Here is a 26,369-nt window from a genome sequence, read left to right as displayed (position 1 = left end):
TGAATCTCCAAACGATTTTCAATGGCAAATCCCCAGCAACCACAGAACATTGCACCGTTGCGTAACCTCCCGATTCAACTGGATTCTCTTCGAAGTTCAAATGATGGATTTTCGGAGCAACTGTGGAAAGAATTTGATCGAGAGTGAAGTTGTTGAGGTGTGTAGCCTATATCAATATGCCAATAGCGGACGAAGAACCCTCCAAAATCAACACCTAATGAAGCTACATTGAGTTCAGGGATACGTTTGGGTAGGAAGTGATGATCGGGTTGAAACCATAGACAAAACAAATAAAAACTAACCATTGACATTCAATGTGGTGGCAATTTCAGTTTTACCAACCCTGTTTTCACCAATACACGAATAATATCCAGCATGTTCATACAACACAGGCTCTATGGACAAAGTACTACTTCTTCTATTCACAGATACAACTGTTATTCCCTTGAGATGATCAATACTCTCGTTATTGAATTTCCAAGATATTTTGAGCGGGAGATCTCCAGCAGCTACAGTACACTGGACAGTAGCATAACTACCAGACTCTACAGGGTTGTCCTCGAAGTTGAGATGAAGTATCTTAGGGGCCACTTAGATAAAAGGAAAAATAAAGATGGAGGAAATAAAAAAGGATATATCGTCAAAATAAAACTTTTCAAGTCGTGCAGATCTATTATAAAGTTATCAGCTAACCGTTGACATTCAAGATGGTTGTGAATTCAGTTCTCCCAACTTTATTTTCAACTATACACGTATAATTTCCCGCGTGTTCATACGAGACAGATTCGATGGAAAGAGTACTACTCCTTCTGTTGGCTGAACCGACAGTTATACCAGCTACAGAATTTATACTTTCGTTGTTGATTTTCCAATCGATCTTTAGTGGTAAATCCCCAACTGCAACCGTGCATTGAACTGAAGAGAAGCTGCCATATTCCGAAGGGTTTTCTTCGAAACTAAAGGGGTGTATTTTTGGCGCAACTATGAAAAAACATCAAGAATTAGTTAAACAGAGAAACAAGAGAGCATATTTAATATGGTGTTGAGGAGACCATAGCAGATATTTGCCCAATGAAATGCTGAGAATGTAATCTATGGATTGAGGAGGGTACTTAAGGAAAAATGGAGAATCATTCAACTCCCAAATATGAAGAAGTTACGCACTAACCGTTGACGTTCAAAACGGTACTATATTCTGTGATACCAGCTTTATTTTCTGCTATACAGGTATAAAATCCAGAGTGTTTGTATGACACAGAATCAATAATCACAGAGCTACTTCTTCTTCCCACTGATGTTACTGTTATTCCCTGATCATTAGCGATGCTTTCATTGTTAAATTTCCAACTTATCTTCAGGGGTAAATCTCCCACAGCGACTGTACATTGGACAGTGGCGTAACTACCAGATTCAGCGGGGTTGTCTTCGAAATCAAAATGATGGATCTTTGGAGCCACTGAGGAAAGTGTCACCATCAATAACAGAGCACAGAAAATAAATGGAATTATGTTGAGCGTTTTTATCACTCGCGAATATTTCTGTGATTCAGGTCAGAGGGTAGAAAGGAAAAAGGTCGTAAATGTGAATAAGAAATGAAGAAAAAACATATCCAACCGTTGACGTTCAATGAAGTGGCATATTCCGTAATGCCAACTCTATTTTCTCCGATGCAGGTATAAAGTCCTGCATGTTTGTAGGACACAGATTCGATGATGAGCGAACTACTTCTTCTTCCCAGTGATGTTATAGTGATGCCAGAAAAGTGGTCAATACTTTCGTTGTTAAATCTCCAACTGATCTTCAGTGGTAAGTCTCCTATAGCTACTGTACATTGGACAGTAGCATAACCACCTGATTCAACGGGGTTATCTTCGAAATTCAGATGCTGTATCTTCGGAGCCACTGAAGAGAATGAAGGAAAAATGATTCAACAGAGAACACACATTTTTCAACTAGTTCTGCCAGCTTGCTCCAGCAGAAACAAAACCTTGTGTCAGTTATGAACTCGCCAAGAAATTTTAGGAGAGTTTTTGGATTTTGTGGTAGTGGATGATGGAAATAAATGAAAAAACACTGTAAATTAGCATAAATAAGAACTGAAAACTTCTAGATACCATTGATTCGTAAATCTGCTGAAAACTCTGACACCCCAGCTCTATTTTTCGCCAAACAGGTATATTTCCCCGCATGTTCAGCTTTTATAACATCTATATTGAGCTGGCTAACCCTCTTGCTAGTTTTCAATATGGTTATACCACTTTCTTTAGGAATAATTCGGTCGTTCAATGTCCAAGATATATCAATTGGAAAATCTCCCCTATTAATCGAACAAACCACCGTAACCATGTCTCCAGAATTGAGGGGATCTTCCCCGAAATCAAAATGAGCTATCTGAGGAGGGACTGGAAATAAAAAAAAAATATTTGAAGGAAATGCACGCATCCAAAATGAAATAAAAGTGTCAAGACCAAATCTAAATAATCAGGGATACGAATAAATGTTAAAATCAATGAACCATTGACTTGGAGTTCCGCACGTTGTTTGGCCCGCCGAGTTTGAGGCTTCACACGAGTACGTCCCAGCGTGTTCGTAAGTGGCTGATTCAATGGTCAGTGAAGATGTCCTTCTTCCTATTGGCGAGATCGTTACTTCGGGGGTATTCTGTATAATATTTTCGTTCAGTTTCCAATTGAATGATATTGGCATGTCACCCTCTGAGGCTGTACATATAACTTGAACAAACTGACCCGAATGGACTGGATTGTCTTCGAAACTGAATGGTGTTATCCTGGGAAGAACTGGTGAGAATAATTTATATTAGACCATTCATGTGGATTACTGGTAGATTTAGAAGAACCTCCTTGATGATGGAGACTGATCCAAAGTTGCTTAATTTTCTAGTAGGGATGATAGGGAACACTTCAATCATTTGTTATACATGTTCAACAGGATGGGTAGTGAAATTGTTATTGGAAATCAAAATTAGAGATCAATTAAATTCGCCTAAAGTTTCTAGGTACCATTAATGCGTAAGTAGGAAGAGAAGGCAGCTTCTCCAGCTTTATTCTTGGCCAAACATGTGTATTTTCCAGCATGCTCGGCCTTCACTGAATCTATACTGAGTTGGCTAACTTTCTTATTCGTTTTCATGATATTGATACCAACACCTTGGGGAATCATTCGATCGTTCAAGGTCCAGGAAATGTCAATTGGAAAATCTCCTTTAGGTATCGAACAAATGACAGTCACCATGTCTCCAGAATCGATGGGTTCTTCTCCAAAATCGAAATGAGCTATTTGAGGAGGCACTGAAATAACCCATAGCTTTGAGGAAGGGAACATATTTGTATCATACTATGGAAGACAGGCGACAAGGACTAACTTCGAGGGTTTGATCGTGAAAAAAATTATTGAAAAGTGTAGTTGATCGTTTCTACATCAGTAATATCAATCTTCAGTTTTCAATTATTTACTTCTCACGACCAATAATGTGGAGGAAGGTAGAATAGATCTCAACCAAGAGGTTTCTCAAAATAAACAGTAATCAACCGTTAACTTGCAGTTCCGCCATATAACTTGACTGGCCGGCTTGATTGGAAGCTTCGCAAGTGTAAATACCAGCATGATTATAAGTGACAGACTCAATGGTTAAAGTGGAAGTCCTTCTTCCCAATGGAGAAATGGTAATATCCGGTGAATTTTGAATGATTTTCTCATTCAATCTCCACTTGAACGTTATAGGCACGTCCCCTTCTGTCGCTGTGCACATCACTTGGATGAATTGACCAGAATGTACAGGGTTGTCTTCGAAACTGAACGGTGTGATTCTAGGGAGCACTGGGAGAGAGAGAACTAAGGTTAGAGACCGAAGAAACATTAATCGAAAATGGAAAAAAACTCGCTACTTTCAATTATGGTAAATAAGGAGGATTAAGTCGTTTAACCAAGAGAGAAATACATTCAAAACATCATTTACTTTATCCAGAATATACCTTTGACCACGAATTCTGTAGAATAATGTGACATTCCAGCAGCGTTGGATGCTAAACAAGTATAGTTTCCAGAATGTTCGTGGTTAACAGAATCTATGTTCAATACAGAAGTTTTCTTCCCGAATAACCCTACGTTTATACTCTGATAAGAAGACACTGGTACTCCATTCAGCATCCAAGAGAAAACCACAGGTAGATCACCCTGCGAGATGCTGCACTGGACCGTTGCACTCTCTCCCAGAATCTCCCAGAAAGGCTGGCTCATCTCCAAACATGAAGGGTTGAATTTTCGGTGGGACTGATGAAAATTATATTCGGAATCATGATTCAAGTCTCTAAACAATTTAGAGAAATAGTTGGGGATAGTATTAAATAGAGAAATAATTTCTCTGCAGATTCCACAATTTTTGCTAGTTCCCTTCATGAGTTGTAGCCTTTCAAGATGATTTCTTATCCACGAACCTGTACTCATTCAGAAACTGTGGGAGGATTTTGGGAGAGGAAGGAGTTTAGAATTTCATGCTTCATTATCACCACTGACTAGGAAATAGTGTTTTGTACCCTTAACCACCAGCTCTGCAGCATAATGAGCAATGCCAGCTTTGTTGGAAGCTAGGCAAGTGTAGTTCCCCGAATGCTGGTAGCTGATAGAGTCGATATTCAATACTGATGTTTTCTTTCCGAAAGAACCGATGTTTATGTTTAACTCGTGCGATATTGGTCTTCCATTTAGCATCCAAGAGAACGTAACAGGTAGATCGCCAACAGAAAGTGTGCATTGAACAGATATCGTTTCACCCATGAAGGTAGGTTCATCGCCAAAAATGAACGGTTGAATTTTTGGCAGAACTGGCGAAAAAGATTGAACTTTAAGTCATGTACAATCATTCTTTGCATTTTGAGTAAGATTAGCAGTATATTCAATAGAAAAAGCAATAGTTTCAGTTGATGGTAGGCCAAAATAATATATATTTTTCCTTCATTGCACAAAAATGAACCATTTCGACGCAGTGGAGAAAGTTTAAATCGAAAGGACTTCAACTTGTGCTTCTTTTAACTTTGAGTTGTTCATAGAGACAATGTTCAGAAGGAAAAACTATGAATCGAAATAAGTATATCGAAGTACTACACTTTCTATAGGGTTTGTTCATATGGGAAATGAAGAAGATAGAACTAAAAAATAAATACCCAGACATGCAAATACAATTTAGGTTCCAAAGTACCCTTTACAACGAGCTCTGCTGTGTAGTGAGACATGCCAGCCCTATTAGATGCCAAACAAGTATAATTTCCAGCGTGCTCAGCCCTGATGGAATCGATGTTAATTACAGAAGTTCTCTTTCCAATGGATGAGACGCTGACATACAAATTGGTCGGTATAACTTTTCCATTAAGCATCCAAGAGAACGTAACAGGCGAATCTCCAAGTGATAGAGTGCATTGGATGGAAGTGCTCTCCCCAACAAAGGATGCCTCATCTCCAAAACTGAACGGTTTGATTTTCGGCAAGACTACCACAAGTAAAAAAGAATTTGAATATAGTTATTCACACTAGGGATCGTATATTCTGATTTCTCCATAATAGAGTATAAAAAAGTGTGTGGCTAATTATTTGAACCATCAATCGAAAACAACTCGATCGATGCTGATGAAATATAATTTGTTGGAAACTTAGTGAGACCCATAAACAAGTTGATACTTCGTATCTTCTTATATAAGGAAGATAAGAGAACAGAAAGTTTGAAGTCAAAGACATTTATCATGAGAGGATGATGGGAATAATGGAATCAAATATCATCATTTAGAATAAACCCTTATGTATACCCTTCACAACAAGTTCAGAGGAGTAAAATGACATTCCAGCTCTGTTGGAAGCCACACATGTGTAATTGCCAGCATGTTCAGCCTTGATTGAATCGATGTTAATCACAGAAGTTCTCTTGCCAAAGGATCCAATATTGATGTTCAAATCTGTCGATATAACTTTTCCATTAAGCATCCAGGAAAAACCAACCGGCATATCTCCATGTACCAGGGAACACTGGATCGACGTGCTATCGCCAACAAAAGACGGTTCATCCCCGAAACTGAACGGTTTGATTTTAGGCAGTACTGGTGGAAAGATAAACACATTCTAAATATAAAAAAATCTAACATCCCTATCGATCGGTTATGCAGAGTTTCACTAAGGATTAGGATCAGGAAAGAGAACATAAAAAACTACGAGTTTCTCATTCAAATACCATTTATGAACAGTTGCGCCGTGTAAGAAGTCTCTGCTACCTTATTAGCAGCCCAACAAGTGTAATTTCCAGCATGTTCTCTACGCGCAGAGTTTATGGTGAGAAGGTTGGTTCTGGCGCCAACCTGCATGGTGTTTATGTCGCCGAAATCGTTGATATTTTGGCCGTTCAATGTCCATGTTATGTTAACCGGTACATCTCCCTTACTAACGTAGCAAGTAAGCTGCGTTCCGTCTCCAGAGTTGAGTTTTTCCTCGAAATCGAAGGATAGTATGTGTGGGGGAACTGTGGAAGCCGATTAAATTAAATGAAAGGGATTAAAGTACTGGAAAAAGCAAATCCGGTTGGAATATTCAAACGCTACAGTGTACTGATGAGGGACAATGAACCATAAACCGGTCGACAGTTGAGTTTAGATGTTTCAGATATGCAAGAAAGATTCTGGATGGAAAGGAGGAAGGTTCTGAGGTCGCATGCACGAAAACAAGCCATTCACCATTCACGTTTAGACTTGTAGAGTAGGATGAAGATCCCGCTCGGTTTTGGGCGGAACAAGTGTAAACTCCACTGTGCTCTGCTTGTACAGAGTCAATGTTTAGGGTGCTCACTTTTTTACCACCCCTAGATATCGTTATGTCATTGAAACTGTCCACTGGTAATCCGTTCAGAAACCATGTTATATTCACTGGTGTATCGCCTTTGTGCACGTTGCAAGTGAAGGACACAGAATCTCCTGAATTGATGCTGTCTTCCCCACTATCGAAGTGAGAGATTTGAGGGAGAACTAGAAGAGTATTTAAACATCAAACCGAATCTTTCAGTTCAATAACAATTTAATTGATATTCGAGAAACAAAGGCGGAACAGTTTCTAGATAGGAAATAAGCATCTTGTCTGAGCTGAGGTTGAAAAAGGACCACATTATTCGATTCAATGATTTTCTATTTTTGCCTATAGCTCTGAAACATTGGCTGGATTTCACCATTGATGAAGTTGATCAGCGAATTCATCAGATCATTTTTGGCCCAACATTACAGGTTTTGAGAAAGGGTTCTCGTTCCTAGGAACAAGAGGATTTTCGAGCAAAGGTTTGAGGAGGACAAAGTCAGGAACAAGCTTTCTTCAAAATTGTTTTCTAACCGTTGATATTGAGACTTGTTGAATAGGATGCTTTTCCAGCACGATTCTGTGCCACACAAGTGAAATTACCACTGTGTTCTGCCTGAACAGAGTCGATATTTAGCGTGCTGACTTTTTTTCCACCCCTGGATACTGTTATGTCATCATAATGGTCCACTGGTACCCCGTTTAGGTACCATGTTATGTTTATTGGTGTGTCACCTTTATGTACGTTGCATATGAAAGACACAGAATCTCCAGAGTTGATGGTGTCTTCTCCACTATCAAAATGGGATATTTGTGGAAGAACTGAAAGAATCATAATACCAAATGCAGGAAAACTTTTTCCTATGCTTCAGCTTTATTGGCAAACATTCTAACCAATTATTGAAGAATATTTTATGGGGAATATCAAAGTTATCATAAGGAAAACATTCTTTGGGCAATGAAGGTTTTAATGAATGAGAAACGTATTGTTAACAACACTAATAATCAATTCGGTTTTCATGAGAGACCAATGCATAACCTTCATGAGAAGATGATCATAGAAACATTGGAAAGGGTTGTGAGGAAGATCCAAGAATACTCAACAACACATGTTTCAACTTAGAAAGGTACATCAAACCTGGGGCTATCAATAATTAATAATTTTGCATTGCGAGTGACATTGAAGGGAGATTAGATTAGGATGTAGGATTTATGACGAATATTTTCGTTTCTAACCATTCACATTGAGATGCGTGGAATAGGATGCCCTTCCAGCTATATTTTGAGCGACGCAAGTGTAGATACCAGCGTGTTCTGCCCTCACTGCATCAATGTTCAAATTGCTTATCCTTTTACCCCCTTTCACGATGGTAATATCATCCAAGTCGCCAATGAGTTTATCATTCAGATACCAAGTTATGTTGACGGGGATATCCCCTTTATGTACGTTGCATGTTAAGGATACAGGATCTCCAGAATTAATGCTGTCTTCCCCACTATCGAAGTGAGAGATTTGAGGGATAACTATAAAAAAATTCCTTGATGAGAATATTGCAGAAATAAGAGATCTAACACCACCTTCACAAGGCATTTCATGAGAGGCATTCGCAAAAGATCTAGATGGATGAGATAGAACCTTGATCAAATGACTACATATAACCATGTGTTCGTTTGTATTACTTATTCTGTGATTTACCAAGATACCCAAAATTTATCTCGAAGGAAGATTCATGAACTGTTTTTCGAATTTGGATTTCGGAAAGGGAAAGGTTTGTTGTAAGTGTGGGTAGATAGTTTTCAATACCATTAACATGTAAATCGGTGGAAAATGCAGAACTCCCAGCTTTATTCTGAGCCACACATGTGTAAGTTCCAGCATGTACATCTCGAACAAAATCTATGCTGAGAGTGCTTGTTTTCTTCCCAGCTTTCACGATAGATACGTCTGCTGAGTCATGAAGAGGTTCGTTGTTCAGAAACCAAGTTATGTTGATGGGTGCGTCTCCTTTATGTACATTACAAGTTAAAGAAACGGATTCCCCAGAGTTTATGCTCTCCTCTACATCGAAAGGAGCGATACTTGGAAGCACTGTGAATTAAAAACGTTGCTAAAATAGAATATTGGAATGTAGAATTCATAGAAGAGTGCCTTGAGGAACCCCAACAGTGAAGGAACAAATCATATTCGAGATTTTTTTCAGGTAGGAGAAAATTTGAGGAATATGAATTCGACAGAAATGTTCGATGTTCATTTTACCATTGACGTGTAGCTTGGCGGAATACGAAGCTTTGCCAGCTACGTTTTCTGCCAGGCAGGTGTATTCTCCGTAATGGATGCTCTGGACAGGGTCAATGGTGAGGGTGATGACCTTCCTTCCGTTCCTCATTGTGGTTATACCAGGCGTCCCTTCTAAGCTCTTATTGTTCAACAACCAAGACAGTTTTATTGGGAGATCTCCCTTATGTACGTTGCATACCAAAGATACAGAATCACCGGAGTTCACACTTTCATCGCCAAAATCGAAGTGGTTCAACTGGGGTGCAACTAGAAATAATGGCGGTTCGAAATTCTTCAAGATTTGTCAGACTTGGAGGCCCATGTGTTCGAAAATCATTTTGAGGAATCTTTGACGTGGAATACCCATATATTAAGGTATGTTTATAGACAACGAGTTTTTTCTGCGATTGTTAGAAGCTAGATAATCTGTTATGTATTGCGTTTCATTAAAAACTGTATTTGAATGTTAATGCCATTTCGATATTTGAAGACGATGAATATGTTTTCTATCAATGTGGAAAAGAGGGACTAGGAACCACGAGGGCAGGAGCAGATACGGACAAATTAATTTCTGAATACCATTAACATGTAAATCGGTCGAAAATGAGGAATCTCCAGCTTTATTCCGAGCAACGCAAGTGTACGTTCCAGCATGCCTATCCTGAATGGAATCGATGCTTAGAGTGCTCGTTCTCTTTCCAGCCTTGACTATGGATATGTCTGCAGAGCCATCAATAGGTTCATTGTTCAGAAACCAGGTTATGTTGATAGGCGTGTCGCCTTTATGGACGTTACAGTTCAACGAAACAGACTCCCCTGAATTGATGCTGTCTTCTTCTAAGACGAAGGGGGATATATGTGGGAGAACTGCGAGAAAAATTGCAGGTCAGTGAGTTGGAATATTTTGATCGGGGATATGGTTTCCTTTGAAATCCAGGAAAACATTCGTTGTGACTAAATTTTATGTATCAAACAGCAATGGAGAACATGTTCTGGAGATGAACAGATATTGCCGATATAGGGAAACAAGTTATTCTCTACTCTGTCTAGAAAGGAATGGGATAATCCAGGTAAAGTTGATGCGAAGCCATAGTTCTTCATTTTATCTACCGTTAACGAGTAACTCAGCCGAATAAGAAGCTTTTCCAGCTTTATTCTCGGCAATGCACGTGTAAGTTCCATGATGAACGCTCTGTACAGGATCTATCGTGAGAGTGATGACTTTTCTGCCCATTCTCATAGTTGAGACGCCCGGTATTCCATCCACACTTCTGTTATTCAAGAGCCAGGAAAGCTTTATCGGTAGATCCCCTTTGTGGGCGTTGCAATTCAATGATACCGAATCACACTTTCACTGCCAAAATCGAAAGGTGTCAATTGTGGAGAGACTGAAAATTTTTAAAGGAAACGTAAGTTTTTGGAGGCCCATGTGTCGATGGCACAAACAAATCCCTAGTCGAATCATAAAATCTGAAGGAGACTAGGATGGAACAAATAACATGAAATTCAAAGGTGAAAATTTCAGAGGAGAGGGTGAAGGTTAAGTCATTACGAAGAATTGTTTCGTGTACCCTTAACATGTAAAACAGCAGAATACGATGCTTCTCCAGCTGAATTTTCAGCCACGCAAGTGTAGAGGCCAGCGTGCTCTGCTTGTACTGAGTCTATACTCAAGGTGCTGATTTTTTTCCCAACCATCGCAACCATGATTCCAGGGATTTCTTCAACTGTTTTATTGTTCAAGAACCACTTGATGTTCACCGGAAGATCGCCTTTGTGCACTGAACACATGGTTGATACCAGATCTCCAGAATTTGCAGTATCGTCCTCGAAAGCAAAATGAGATATTTGTGGAGAAACTGAAATATTGAGAGACCCATGGATAAGCAAAAAGAACCTGCACATTGTTCGACGTTAACGTCAAAATTATTCGAAGACTCTAAAGTAAACAATAATAGAGATTAAAATAGCAGAAGGATGTTTGAAAAATGGACAGAAATGAGGACAGGAATGACACCCTCAACAAAACTCTATACCGTTGACGTGTAAGACAGCTGAGTAAGAGGCTGCTCCAGCAGTGTTTTGGACAAGGCAGGTATACTTTCCAGCGTGTTCTGCTTGAACGGAATCTATGCTCAAAGTACTCATTTTCTTTCCAACACGCGAAACTACAATTCCATCTACATCATTAGCAGGCACATTGTTCAAGTACCAGGAGATGTTCACTGGTAGATCTCCCTTGTGTATTGAGCACATGGTAGATACTGAATCTCCAGAATTGAAGGTATCTTCTTCGAAGGAGAAGTGAGAGATTTGCGGAACGACTGAAAAGGAAATACAAATGATAGAAGATGTTGAGAGGCCCATGAGAAGCTCTTTTTGGGATTATATATCCTGCCCAGCTACAAGTCGCAACAAATGTGGGTATAATTTAAAGTTCTAGCTTTATTATAATATGGCAATTGAATTTATTGGGATATGGAGGACATAAGCATCGATATGGATCCAAGGATAGATGGAATAAGGGCTAAAATGATGGTAAACATCAAGACGAATATACCGTTAACGTTTAAATCAGCGGAGTAATAAGCTTCTCCAGCTGCATTCCGAGCAACGCATTTATAGCTTCCTGCATGCTTCTCCTGCACAGAATCTATCCTCAATGCGCTTATTTTACTGCCAAACATGGAAATTGTGATTCCGTCTACGTTTGCCGCGGTCTGATTGTTCAAATACCAAGTGATATTGATCGGCAGGTCTCCTTTGTGGATGGAACACATTGTGGATACAAGATCACCTGAATTTGCAGTGTCCTCTTCGAAGGCAAAGTGGGATATTTGGGGTGCAACTAAAAAAACTCGGCGGGTTAGAATTTGGAAAGTTTGAAGGTCGAGGATTCAGCGAAAATTGCAACAAGAAGTGTTCTTGGACGTGGAATGGAGGCCCATGGTTTTTCAGTGGTTTACAGTTTGTTTTTTGTTCACTACAGCATTTCGCAAGCTATATCAAGTAGATAAGGGTTTCTAAAGAAGTCAGGCAAGGTACCTTCTTCCTTATATCAAACCTAAAGATTGGGATAGAAGGATAGATAAATCTTGGAGTATATAACAGTAACACGTAGCATTATGTTACCATTAACGTTCAGATGAGCGGAAAATTCAGCAATCCCAGCTTTATTCTTGACCAAACAAGTATAAACTCCCGAGTGTTTGTCTTCCACAGAATCTATGCCAAGCGTGACCAGTTTCTTTCCAGCTTTGGTGATTTGGATGCCTTCTGAACTTGTTATCGTGATATTATTGTGCAGCCATTCGATTTCCATTGGTAGATCACCCTTGTGAACCGAACAAGTGAGGGAAGCAAAATCTCCAGAATTAACGGAGTCTTCTCCAAACTCAAACGGTAGAATTTGTGGGGGAACTATAAGAAACCGTCGTTGAGAAAATCAAGTATTGAATGGATGAGTGTTGGGAGGAACAGTTTGGTCAATAGAAAGAAAATAAACCTTGAAATACCGTTGACGTGTAGATGAACTGAGTAGCGTGCAACGCCTGCTCTGTTCTCAGCCATGCAGGTGTAGGATCCGATATGTTCAGCCTGTACAGAATCGATAGTAAGGGTGCTAACTTTTTTCCCTGCTTTTGATATCAAGATGCCTGTATCACCGGTTATTGTTTGGTTATCGTGAAACCAAGAAATGTTGATAGGTAGGTCACCCTTGTGAACTGAACATGTTAAGGATGCCAGATCGCCTGAGTTTGAGGATTCCTCGCCAAAGTCGAAGGGGATAATTTGTGGGGGAACTACAAGAAAATATCATGAAAGTATGCAAGTGAGAGGCCCATGTTTATAAAACAATATACAACGAAGAACGAAAGCAAAGCTGAACCCTAAAATAGCATTGTTCTACAATCATTGATCTTTATTTGTCCAATCACTGAGCCCTGAGGAATACCACTGCTTTTCCTTTTACAATTCGAATGGTGGTGACCGAAGAATACGAAAAGGAATATTTTTAGCACGGGAATGATTCAAGGATAACAATTATAGAAAAAATCAATCTGCTACGCTTTTCTGTTGAAAGTACCATTAACATGCAAATCCACGGAGAACTGTGCTTTTCCACCCTTGTTCTCGGCCAAGCAAGTGAAGGTTCCAGAATGTTCAGCTTGGACAGAATCTATGCTCAACATGCTGATCTTCTTGCCGGCCTTGGATACCATTATACCGTTTTTATCGTCGACGCTTTGGTTGTTGTGTAACCATACTATGTTAACCGGCAGATCACCCTTCAGGATAGTGCAAGTGAGGGAAGCAGTTTCTCCCGAATTGATAGCTTCTTCTCCAAAGTCCATAGGAACTATTTGAGGAGGAACTAGGAACCACAAATGTTTTTGTCAGAATTACAATGATGAAGGATTGGAAGAAAAAATAACCGCAGCTATAGCTCAAGAGGCGTTAATAAATTAACTAGTTTTCGTCATTTTCCTAAGGGATTAATTCAGAAAGGACACTTTGGGAAGTGGAAATTTTTGAGGGCTTAGAGTAGCTATAAAATTGTACCATTGACGTGTAAGTCAACAGAATACTGAGCACTTCCAGCTGCGTTTTCAGCCAGGCATGTAAAGGTGCCCGAATGTATAGCCTGCACAGAATCAATGATTAACACTCCAATTTTCTTTCCAGGTCTAGTCAAGCTTATACCATCGTAATCTTTGATGATTTCATTATTGTGCAACCACTTTATTTCCATCGGAAGGTCTCCTTTGAGAACGGTGCAGGTCAAAGAAGCTGATTCCCCTGAATTTAGAGCCTCTTCGCCAACGTCCATGGGCAATATTAGAGGAGGTACTAGAGAATGTAAATTTTTTTCAGTGTTTGTGAAGAAAAAAGATTATTTCAAAAACTTTCACACCTCTTCTAAGGTTGGGGGAAGGTTGAGATCAGGTTTTAAAATTCTAGATAAGGACCAAAAATTGTACACTACCGTTAACATGTAGATCAACAGAAACCTGAGCGCTGCCAGCGTGATTTTGCGCCAAGCAAGTGAAAGTGCCTGCATGTTGAGCTTGCACAGAATCGATTGTAAGGGTGCTAACCTTTTTCCCCGCCTTCGAAATGATAATGTTGTTGTCCGAAGTTACAGTTTCGTTTTCGTGCAACCAACTAATCTGAATCGGCAAATCCCCTTTATTCACTGTGCACGTCAATGAAGCTACTTCTCCAGAATCGACAGACTCTTCTCCAAAGTCCATAGGAAGAATTTGGGGAGCAACTAAAATCGACAGTTACATAGAAATAGGGAGAAAATCATCAAGAGGCCCATGTATAATGAAGAATTAAGAATTTTAGTAGATGAAGTTAGAAAATCCAATAGCATTTAATTTCCAAGGCAGCACAGCCACAAAAGTATTATGTCAACATTTGGCGAGAATGGATTGGGAAAGGTGCTTTTGCATAAAAAATTAAAATTGAAAAACTGAATTTCTATATATAAAGTACCATTGACGTATAAATCCGCAGAGTATTTGGCAGACCCTGCCTGGTTTTTGGCCAAGCAACTGTACTTCCCGATATGCTTTGCTTGTACGCTTTCAATGGTGAGCTGGCTAGCTCTTTTGTTGGTATTCATCGTGGACACACCGCTCAATTCATTCAGTGGTTTATCGTTGAACAACCAAGAAATTGACATTGGAAAATCTCCCTTTGAAACCACACAAATGGCAATTACAACTTCGTTGGCATTCACAGCTTCAGAACCGAAATCGAAGGGGTGAATTTGGGGAGATACTGGAAGGAACAGGCAATTCTCAAAAACTATCTACTGAATTCGAACTCAGATCTTAAATTAAAAATTATAAAACATCGTGGGGCGGGTACCATTGACATGCAGTTCTGCAGAGAAGGTTGCGTTGCCTGCGTGGTTTTGAGCCACACAAGTGTACTCTCCAGCGTGGTAGCCTTTTATGTCGTCAATGGTCAACTGGCTTATCCTTTTTTTCGGGAACATCACAGTGATTCCTTCGATTTTATCTACTGGTTCGTCGTTCAGAGTCCAGTGGATTTCAAGCGGTAGATCGCCTTTTGGTACCATACAATTTAACATCGTCATCTCCCCTGAGTTTACAGTTTCATCCACAACGTCGAAGGGGTGGATTTGTGGGGGTACTACAATGGTGGTTATGATGTAAAAGTGTTTACTGATGGAGAAATAGTTTGACTACTTTCGCTAGAAGACAAAACGAGTTTGATACACCAACCTGACTGACGAACAACAGCTTTGGGAAAACAGGATGGGAAAGTATGAAATTGAGTTAAGAAAATCGTATTCTAATGCATGAATACCGTTCACGTGTAAATCAGTGGAGTACGTCGTATTTCCTGCATTATTTTCAGCGATACATTCGTAAGACCCTGCGTGGTGTGCTTGAACGTCATCTATCGAGAGCTGGCTAGCACGCTTGTTTGTGTTCGCTATGCTGACACCCTGTACAGATCGGACAGAGAGTCCGTTGAGCTTCCAAGTTATCTTTACTGGTAGATCGCCTTTAGTAACTGCACAAGTAACTATGGCCATTTCTCCAGAATTTATAGGAGCTTCCCCAAAATCGAAAGGGTGTATAACAGGCAATACTGGAAAATGGAGTTTTTATTACTTCGCCTGTATCAAAAGGACATGTATGCAACATTTGGTCAGAAGGGGGCGATTTTAAAAGCAGAAATTTCGAGATTGGTTCGATAGGAATGGGAAATGGCTTGAACTATTCTAACGATCTTGTTATGTCTACCATTCACACGTAGATCAGCAGAGAAACTGGTGTTCCCTGCCTTGTTTTCAGCGATGCAGCGGTATTTTCCAGCGTGGTGAGACTGCACATCATCTATCGATAATTGACTAGCCCTCTTGTTGTTACTGGTGATACTGACACCTTGTACAGAGGTTATAGGCCTTTCGTCGAGTTCCCATGTGAACTTAAGTGGTAAATCTCCTTTGGTAACTGTACAATAGACCAAGACCATTTCTCCAGAATTTATGGGAGCTTCTCCAAAATCGAAAGGATGTATTAAGGGCAATACTGAAAGATTGAACATGATGAAGTAAGAGTGAGAAAAATGATTCAAGAAACGGACCCAAACTTCGAACATAACTTGACACAAGGAAGCAGTTTGGATACAAGGTGACAAAGAAGGGGAGGGCAATTTGAAAGAGAGTTAACTCATTGGACAATATTCAGGCAGACACATACAAATGATATTGTGGGCAAAAATAACGATAACACTGATTTAATTGGAATTGGGATTGGAGGTTTTGGATGATTCCTATGTTGTGTTCGTATTTTTTCTACCATTAACCCTTAAATCGGATGAGAAACTGGTGTTTCCTGCTCTGTTCTCAGCGATGCATCGGTATTTTCCAGCGTGGTGAGACTGCACATCATCTATCGATAATTGGCTTGCCCGCTTGTTAGTGTTGGCAATACTGATACCCTGGACCGTATTCAGAGGTCTTGCATTCAGTTCCCAAGTAATTTTCAGTGGCAAATCTCCCTTGGTAACTGTGCAAGTGACCAGAACCATTTCTCCAGAATTTATTGGCTCGTCACCAAAATCGAAAGGATGAATTAAGGGCAACACTGAAAAATTGATGTAAAAGAACTCATTCGATAGTCACAACAAGCTTTAATCAAGTGACAAACATAGGAAGGAACATAAATGGTTAAAGATCATCAGAAAGCTTTCGTGAGGCGGCTTTAGATGGGAATTTGGATATTTCGGACATCCAGGATGCTAGGAAGAAGCCTAGACTACATGGAGACAATACCGTTAACGGCAAGATGGGCTTTATAACTGGCCACTCCAGCTACATTACTAGCAACGCAAGTATATTCTCCAGAATGAAAGGCTTGGATCGACTCAATGCTCAAACTGCTTATCCTTTTTCCAATACGATTGGTGAAGATTCCTTCCACACCGTCAACAGATCTGTTGTTCAATAACCAAACGATCTGTACAGGATGATCACCCTTGTTGATAGTACATTGTACTGAAGTTGTATCTCCTGGATTCAGAGGTTCTTCACCGAAATCGAAGTGGGCTATTTGGGGAGCCACTGTTGGTGAAAAGGTAATGAGAATTTTTCCCAGAACTCTCTGAGGTGTTTAGAAATTGTTGGTTAGCAAAAAAATCCCTATGTTGGGTTCTACCTGACGGTATTTCTCCAACGTTGGTTTCAATGAATTGAAGATGCAAAGATTTATCTTGTAGCACCGTTATATGTGTTTGATTTCAAAGCTCCTTCATTTGCTCTCTTCGGTTTTGGTGTTTTAAATCAAAAAGGAAGTTTGGAGCGTTATCTTTGCATCTCCAATAATGATGGCACAAGTTTCTGCACACCTTAAAGAAGTTTTTTTAGCTTCGATGAACACCAACCAGCTCCACTTGCAGGTAAGAGAAGCACAATGCTGAAAAAAGCAGCGGGCGACACAAATCCCAAAATGAACATAACACATGGGCCTCTCATGAAAAACCAAAGTGAAAATGTGCACACCGATGATGGGGAAACTTTTGCTAAACGTAGGCAAGAATGAATGTATCCTTATGATGACTTGGTGCGTAGTCTGTCATCTTTCTTACCTTAAGCTGAAAACACTTTGTCGCTGAAAGAAATGCATTATCCCAGTAGGAATGCACGAAAAACTCAATTTTTCAGATATGTAATAGCATCGGATAGAGAGCTCTCACTTTCTGCCATATGGTTGTATTTTTGACTAGTTCACGAATACTAATTACCTACTTATTTTAATCCTCTGTTCAAACAGGAATCTCCCTATAGTTTTCCTTAGAAACTGTCATTATTTCACTTTCTATTCCTTTCATCTAACCTGCAATTATCAATAGGTTTTGTATTATTTGATTCTGAATACTGTGTCATCGATTTTACCCCCATTACTAAAATAACAAGAAGGTTTAAGAAGATTTTGTGCGACAGAATGACGTCAATTTTACTTACTAAAACGAATGTAGTTGGTTCCATTCCTTCATCAAGTGAAAATGCAGAATTTCAACAAATTTCATCAGTTTCTTGTATTATAATTTAGAGCTAATAAATGAGTACAACTATTTTGAGAGTACCTTTTATTGGGTGACTCAAGAAACTGCCATTGCGTCTGCAAATTTCAATTGTGTAAAATAATCATCATTGATATTCGATATTCCCTGAACCAATGGCAGAAAGGAGAGCAGAAATATGGAAAAGTACTCACCCATTACTTGTACTTCCAATGATCCTCTAGCGCTATATCCTTGGGCGTTTTTGGCGACGCAAACGTAGGTTGCTTGATCTGAAGAACGTTCGACGTTTTCGATTATGAGTGTTCCGTTTTTGAAGACCTTCTGTTTCCTGTTGATCGGCAGAACTCTTGAGTCTGGAAGGGAAACAGAATTCCTCTCTTAATTACTGGTTCACGGTCTATTCAATATTGTCTGGATGTATCACCAGCTTTATAAGAGAGAGTAAAAGTGTTTCAGCTAATGGTTGAAAGTATAGCGTAAAAACCTTTGGATTTACAACTCCTCTATGGCTTCTTACAGAGCACTCAGGAAGCACCAATTTACAGTGGATCTAGACTAGCAGAAAATGCGTCATTGCCTCTCAATGTTAAAAATGACTAGAATTTTTGAAGGCTGTGAAGCTACTAGGGTTCATGAGAACTCTGTTACTGGAGAGGTAGTAGCAGATGGTGTAATGGCGAGAAAAGCTCTGATTGGGGCGACAATCGACCTATGAATCTAATGGCTGATCAACTTACCTCTTTCCCATACCACAGACTCTACAGGGTGACCAGCGAAAGGACAGTGCACGATCAGTGTTCCTCCAGCAACAATAGCCTGTTTCTCCATCGACCTAACGAAGGGAAGTCCATAAACGTTGATTCTAGCTGAGTGATCGGCCGATCCCACCTTACTGCTCGCGACACACCTATAGAGTCCACCGTCGTTCGTGTTGATTGAGGTTATGTTCAAATTGGATACAACGTCGCCATTGACAGCTACGTACTGGCCTATCTGGTACCTTTCGCTGTTCGACAACTTCCTACCGTACAGTTCCCAGGTCATTTCGGGCGATGGTATGCCGGAAGCTATGCACTTGAGGATCACGGAGTTTCCAGGCTGGACGGTTTCTTCGTTGAAGGTCTGGCGTATTTGGGGTGGTTCGAATCTGCCTCCTAGTTTGAGCTCGGCGGTCGCTTCTGCGCTCTCCTGGTCGTTTCGTATGAAGCACTGATACATCCCTTTGTCCTCCTTTCTCACGGCTTCGATCCTGAGTACTGCTTCCTGGTGGTCCATTGGATGACCGTCCTTCAGCCATCTGATTGTCTTGATTGGATTGCCTGTAAGTAAGGCAAAGTAAGATGGTTAAAAATCCAAGAGTTTCTATTCCTGAACATATTTAGAAAGATCCTCAGAAACCTGATACTATATGTATTTTACTCACCTTCGAAGTTGCAAGTGAAAACAGCTGGTCTGCCGAAGTCTATGGTTTGTACTTTTGGTTCGATGCTCGCTTTTAAGGGTGCAGTCACGGTCAATACAGTCTCCACGCTTTCACCTCCAACGGAATTATTCACCACGCAAAGGTACTTTCCAGAATCCTCTACTTTAGCCTCTCTGATGATCAAAGTCCCCGCTACTTGTTTGACACGGTCGTTCAGAGTAACTGGTTGTTTCCTGGTTGTACCGTCCACGAATTTGTACCACCTGCAAGGAGATTAATCTTAGAGAGATAGTCTTGAGGAAAATTAATTGAGGATGTTACAGATAGTCCTACCATCTCTTTGTTGTGCTCGTGTATTACCCACTGTTGTTATGGGTGTAATTTATATAAGAAACGTGATCAAAGAGATGGTAGGGTTGAAAATCTTAATTGCTTGGCAGTGATTCTAACGATACTTTGATTTCGAACAATAATACCTGTAGAGAGGTACAGGAAAGGACTGGGCAGGGCATAGAAGAACAATGGGCTCCTTTACCAATACCGTTTTGATATCGATCGTTCTCGAATTCAATTGAGGTCCAACAGCTCCGGTCGGTTCTGTAAAAGGACCATGCTAAGAAAGACAATACTTACCCGAACCGGCATAGAATACCCTTGGACCACGAAGCAAATAGAACATTTTGCTACTAAGGTTTTTGTGTGACACTGCAGAAACCTTTTTCGATTTGTGATATGATCAAAACCAAATCAACAAGAACAAAGGAAACCAAAGCATATTTCATTTGGACCTCATTCAGCAGAAGATATTGGTCTCTGAGAACTAAGATTTGGATCTACTTGAAGTTGAAATTGGTCTTCCAGAAACGAGCAAATCAGAATCTTCCAACAACCTACCTTTTTACTGGTTTTGGGAAAGCTTGGGCGTCACAAAGCAAGACTATTGGTGTGGATATGGTACCGATAAGTTTTGTCAAACCGTCGCCAGAAACTTTAGGACCAGTCTGACCAGTAGGTTCTAGAATTAAGAACGATTTATTGAAGAAAGCATTGATTACCTGAAAATGGGAACAGGGTAACCGGACACTTCGCACATGATGATTATGTCTTTGGTGGAAGATACTTCGAGTACTATACTGCCGTCAATTTTCCTACCAGATGCTTTTGGAGGTACATTATTTGTAGGTTCTGGATAAAGTAATTGAACGAATTAGATGATTCAATGGGTTTTGTAAGGGAAGAGTAACCTTGCATTTAAATTGTAAGAAAAATAGTAGTCGAAATGTTTGGGAATTGTGGAGAAATTTTTCAGATGAAAAAAACTGGATATGCTGCCAACTACTCATCTCCCTTAACGCTCAAAATCAGATCAAATATTTTTCTAATTTTCCTCCTTGTCGCAAAAACCAAAGCAAACTTACGAGTATCTAGGTACAGGAAAAGCAGTCACTTGACAAGTAAGCCATGCCGTGGTATTCGGTCTAACAAGGACAACCTGCCATCCTTGAAAACTTTGCAAGCTTTTTTTGGGGGCGACATTATTGGTTGGCTCTGAGGAGAAAATTTCAACCATTAGACACAGAAACTGAGGGGCACTTTCAAATCCTTCTGATTCACACGAAATGAGAAAATTTTCCTTACATGAAGCGGGGAACAGGGAATCCGGAAACCTGACAGGTCAACCAAGCGGTGCCGTTGGTTTCTATAGAGACAACCCTCCAGCCTCCAAACTCAGCTCCAGCTTTTTTTGGAGGTACATTGTTCGTTGGTTCTGGAAGATTCGTCATGAAGGAAATTTCTGATTGAAACATCTAAATTCCTAAATGATGGGATGGGTTGAATCGACTGATACTGCTGTCAAAAAACATATGACAGAGAAACTACCTCGTATTTCATGCAAGAATCGATTATACATAGTTCTTTTTCAGTAATAGAAGAGCTAAGAGAGGGATTATTGAGTTCCCTAAGTATTACCTATAAATGGGCACAGGAAATCCTACAACATCACAAGTAAAAATAACTGGTGATAGATGTTGGGTGAAGTATATCCTTCCTCCTTCGTATTTTTGGCCTGGTACTTTGGGAGGAAGTTTACCAGTTGGTTCTAGAGAAAAAAAACGAAACAAATGATGCAGGTGGAGGAGGATATCCTTGCTTTCCCCAGAAAAACGTGAAGAATTTTCAGTCTTAGGCTTATAACTTCAAGATTATAAGTGATGGAGACAATAAAGGGAAAAAATTTGGTTGACGCAAATCTATAAAAAAAATCAATACCTATGAAGGGGTGCCGGAAATCCTTGAGCTGCACAAAGAAGGGCCATCATACTTCCTGATTTGAAGGAGATTTTCAAGCCAGATATTGTTTTATCTTTCGCTGTTGGTGCTACACTCGTTTGGGGTTCTGAAGGAGAACTTTTTAGTCTTGGGGAGCTCTAATGAACAATGTACCTGATTGTCGGGATAGTCAAACATTTCTATACTGACCTGAAGACAGGAATTGGTTGAGACTGAGCTGGACATAGTATGGCAAAACTCTGTCCAAACTTCCTTTCCAAACTGAAAATTTTGGATTCGAACGAAAACGTGGGAGCTTTCGAACCAACTGGTTCTGAAAACGCATCGAAAAACGAATAAATACCCAAAATATCGATATGATTATGGATTTCCTCGAAACTAACCTGATTTTAGGAACGGGTTGGGCTTGAGCTGGACATAAAAGAGCGAAACTCTGTCCTTGATGTCTTTCGAACGTCAAACTTTTGGCGTCGGAGGAAAAAGAGGGAGCTTTCAATCCGATAGGTTCTAAGACAAGGAAAATTTGATCAACAATTGAGTTCATTTTTGGTCCTGAGTGTTAGGGATAAGGTAGCTATGCTTGGTCTCAGTTATAACTATCAGTCATTGTAGACAGTGAAGAAAACGTGGAAGAACTAACCTGCTTTTGGGTACAGGTTGAGCTTGAGCAGGACACAGCAAAGCGAAACTCTGACCTTGGTGCCTTTCGAAGGTAAAACTTTTCGAATCGGAAGAAAAACTAGGGGCTTTCAGTCCAACTGGCTCTGCGATAAAAACAAATAATAAATCCGGTTTATGGTCATGTGATAGGGTAGCTGAAGGTTTGTATGAATCTGAGTTCGAAAGGGTTTACAAGAGATTTCCTTTCAGAAACCAGACACTGACATGCAATCTAACATCGGATTGTCCCAAGCTGATTAATATGCGGGGTTTGAACTGCGACCTAAGGCTTCCGAATGAAAATAGTGAACTGCAGTTTGTGTACATACACTCCAACATTTCAAACTTGCACTTTTCTGGGGATAAAATTTATGTTTTCGATCGGAGTTAAATTGTATGACTGCCCGCATACTCAAAATGGCATTGTGTAAGATTATTCCTTGTGATTCATTCTAAATTTACCTGAACATTGGAGCTGGAAGACCTTGAGCAGGACACAAAAGCACAAAACCTTGCTTTTCTTCAGTTACGTATGTGAAACTCTTAGAAAGGGATGAAAAGGTTGGAGCTTTCAACCCGACAGGTTCTAGAGGCAATACCAAGCATTCATCAGATTTATAAAAACAAACATAACCTCACCTGAACATGGGAGCAGGCAACCCTTGCGCCGGACACAAAACAACGAAACTTGTACCTTCCCTAGCTTCAAACGAAAATATTTTCGATGCTGATGGAAAAGTTGGAGCCTTGTACCCAACAGGTTCTACCGAGAAAATAATGAATGGATTAGGGAGGAAGTTACCTGAATGAGGGAAAGGGCAGTCCTTGGGCTGGACACAACAGGGCGAAGCTCTGTCCTTGGCCTCTGTCATAGCCCAATATTTTGAGATCGTTAGAGAAGGTCGGTGCTTTGGACCCCACCGGTTCTGCATTCGTGAAATGTATGAGAGGGTTGATAACCTACCTGAAGAGAGGTATGGGTAGCCCTTGCGCTTGGCACAACAGTACTATGCTTTGCCCTTCGTTTCTCATGAAAGCGTGGATGAGATCTTCTGATGAGAAAACTGGGGCCCTGACGCCAACTGGCTCTAAACAGAGAGGAGGTGGATGAGAAATTGGCCACGAGGAATTTCCTGAATGTTGTGAAATTACCACAAGAATTTTATATGAATAGAAGGTAAACGATCAAGGAAATTCAAGAAATGTAAGAGTCAAGAAGGGACAGCATCCTCAAGTCAACACACCTTTGAGGAAAGATCAGAAACACATGCTCAAAGCTTCCTCAGTTTATGGCAAACCTTGAAATCATTGAATCAACTGCCGAGTAAGTAATAACCTACCTGAAAAGAGGAACAGGCAGGCCTTGTGCTTGACACATCAAAGTTATACTCTGCCCCTCACTCCTAATGAAGGCGTTGATCAGATTGTCCGTGGAAAATATAGGAGCCTTGACTCCAACAGGTTCTAAACAAAATGAAAACGAAAGTGGAAAACAGTAAACCAACGCACCTGAATGTAGGTACTGGGTACCCTTGAGCCTCACAAAACAGAGCTATATTGGTGTCGATATTCCTCTCAATATGCCTGTACTTCAAGTCAGCAACCATGTTCGGAGCTCGTGAACCAATAGGCTCTAATCAAACATTACAATTAACAGAAGAAGAAAGTGGCTTTTACCTGAATGAAGGAACGGGGAACCCATGAACATCGCAGAATATGACAACGTCTACATTCTGATCTCGTTTCATCAACTTCAGTTGGGAATCTACCATCATGGTGGGGGCTCGAAAACCAATCGGTTCTGGTTGAGAAAAACAAATCAGGGACAGAAAAAGATTTACCTGAATGATGGTACAGGAAATCCCTGGGCTTCGCAGAACAATACAACGTCCATGCTTTGGCCTCTTTCTAATAACTTCAATTTGGAATCGGCAAGAACGTTTGGAGCTCTTGAACCAATCGGCTCTAAACAAAATTGAGTGCTTCGGTTAGGAAAGGAACAGCTGTGCCTTCAAGATTGTATCCCAAAGGGTGATCACTGATCAGTGCAGCATAATCATTTGGTTCACAGGATAATCACCAATCGTTTGGTGTCCCGAAAAAATAATCAAGTAACAGTTCTAACCTACCTAAAGGCTGGGACTGGAAACCCTTGTGCTGGACATAACAGAGCAATTTCCGAACCATTGTTCAGATTGATTACATCGTACTTAGACTGCGAAGAAACTTTCGGCAGAGTACTGCTGATAGGCTCTAAAGGGAATAAAACACAAACAGTGAGTTGCTGAAAAGTACCTTATCGTAGGGACAGGATAGCCTTGAGCTGGACAAAGTATAGTAGTATTTTCGCCCAATGTGGTTTCGAAGGAATGGCTCCTATCTGCAGATGGGAATTTCGGTTTGACCGTACCGATAGGTTCTGGCGGAAAGACAGAAGGATTAAACTCCAGGTAAAATTGTTTCCGGCAAAGTTCATACCTTAAAACTATTCGCATTTACCTGAATCTTGGTACTGGAAACGACTGAAAGGGGCAGAGGAGAGTTGAAGACGAGCCTACAGAGTCTGTAACGGTCCTGGATTTGTCTCCAGAGGTGAGTTTAGGCCCAACCGTACCTACAGGTTCTGGGAACATCCAATTTCAGTTAAACGAGAAGAGAACGGATCTGGTGAACATTGGGATGGTGTAACTGATTAAGTCAACAAGTCTTTACCTGTAACTCGGTGCTGGATAGGCTTGTGCGGGACACAGAAGAGCGAAGGAGCTGTTCGAGATGATATTATCGACAGTGGGAAATTTCGGTATGTTTGGTCTCACGCTGCCAACAGGCTCTGTAAACGGAATTAAAGCATGTCGTTACCTGTTAGTTGGAACGGGAAATGCCTGAGCAGGGCACAGAAGAGTTAACACTTCTGATTTTCTGGACGTAAAACCACGTAAGTTATCAGTTGCTGGGAATTTAGGAGCTACACTTCCAACAGGTTCTGTTGAAATATAAATCTTTTAAGGACAGTCGTTGGTTCTTGGGTACCCTCTAAAGAACACGAACATGTTCGAACTAGTACCAAGATTTGGAATAATACATGTGACAGGATGATTCCTGGAAGATATACCTTGTAAGAGGAACTGGATAACCTTGGGCAGGGCATAGCACGTTCAGAGTTTCGTTCGTCCTATAAACGTATTCTTTTCTTATCTCCAGTGGAAACTTAGGCAAAACACTCCCGACAGGTTCTAAAATAACGAAAGTCCACTGAATACTTATCATTCCTCAAGATTCGAGAAAAAATCGAACACCACAGTTCCTCTTGGTAACTTACCTTAGGTACTAGGCAGGATAGACTGCTGACCTGTTAATCCTAAAACCTGCCACAACAGGTCCAGGATATGGGTACCCAAATCCACATACCAACCTTTGAAAGCTCGAAAACGTATGTAGCCAATTTTCCCAGTAGGATTGGATCGGAACAGAAAGGGAAGCAGAGGACAGGTATACTTCAACTCTTTTTCCAAATTTTGAAAATATCGTGAATTTTGAAAGTGCCCGTTAGAAAAGCAAGGGTACCCTATCCCAACATTCAGGTAAATTTCGGAAATGTGGACAGCTTTGCTGAAGAATACGAGCGGTATTTTTCAACATAGTTGCGTTTTGGTCTCATTATTAACTGAACTGTTTTGATCTATCGGGAAACTATCTAGTCACCCATTTAAGTCGATTCCTTCACTGAGAAAATTTTCATTAAGAAAATTAATGGGAGAAGTAACCAAGTTTCCCCCAAATCAAAAGTCAGCCAATAATAAGAGG

General features: G+C 40.3%; 1 protein-coding gene across 50 annotated transcripts in view; it reads right to left on the bottom strand.

Moving 5' to 3' along the window:
• The window catches only part of LOC123314337 (Down syndrome cell adhesion molecule-like protein Dscam2), a 69,083-nt gene that overhangs the window by 17,762 nt on the left and 24,952 nt on the right, over positions 1-26,369 (bottom strand). For 18 of the 50 annotated variants that reach the window (XM_044899557.1, XM_044899559.1, XM_044899558.1 and 15 more), the window contains exons 5-8: positions 20,669-20,798; positions 19,614-19,876; positions 18,928-19,509; positions 18,382-18,543 (exon numbers count right to left, since the gene is read on the bottom strand). In XM_044899557.1, coding sequence (XP_044755492.1) covers positions 18,382-18,543; positions 18,928-19,509; positions 19,614-19,876; positions 20,669-20,798 — 1,137 coding nt within the window. Of the gene's footprint in view, positions 1-4,553; positions 4,842-5,816; positions 6,105-6,235; positions 6,521-6,731; positions 7,020-7,374; positions 7,663-8,076; positions 8,365-8,644; positions 8,930-9,697; positions 9,986-10,689; positions 10,978-11,154; positions 11,443-11,678; positions 11,967-12,633; positions 12,922-13,205; positions 13,494-13,681; positions 13,970-18,381; positions 18,544-18,927; positions 19,510-19,613; positions 19,877-20,668; positions 20,799-21,031; positions 21,162-21,584; positions 21,715-21,884; positions 22,012-22,094; positions 22,219-22,288; positions 22,413-23,027; positions 23,152-23,204; positions 23,329-23,905; positions 24,030-24,242; positions 24,367-24,860; positions 24,982-25,064; positions 25,189-25,277; positions 25,396-25,424; positions 25,549-25,677; positions 25,799-26,369 lie in introns of those variants that run through there. The other 32 variants (XM_044899576.1, XM_044899564.1, XM_044899580.1 and 29 more) reach the window with 31 other exon arrangements.

This window comes from Coccinella septempunctata, chromosome 5 (assembly GCF_907165205.1).
Source record: "Coccinella septempunctata chromosome 5, icCocSept1.1, whole genome shotgun sequence".
NCBI lineage: Eukaryota > Metazoa > Arthropoda > Insecta > Coleoptera > Coccinellidae > Coccinella > Coccinella septempunctata.
This window is presented reverse-complemented; position numbering and strand designations above follow the sequence as displayed.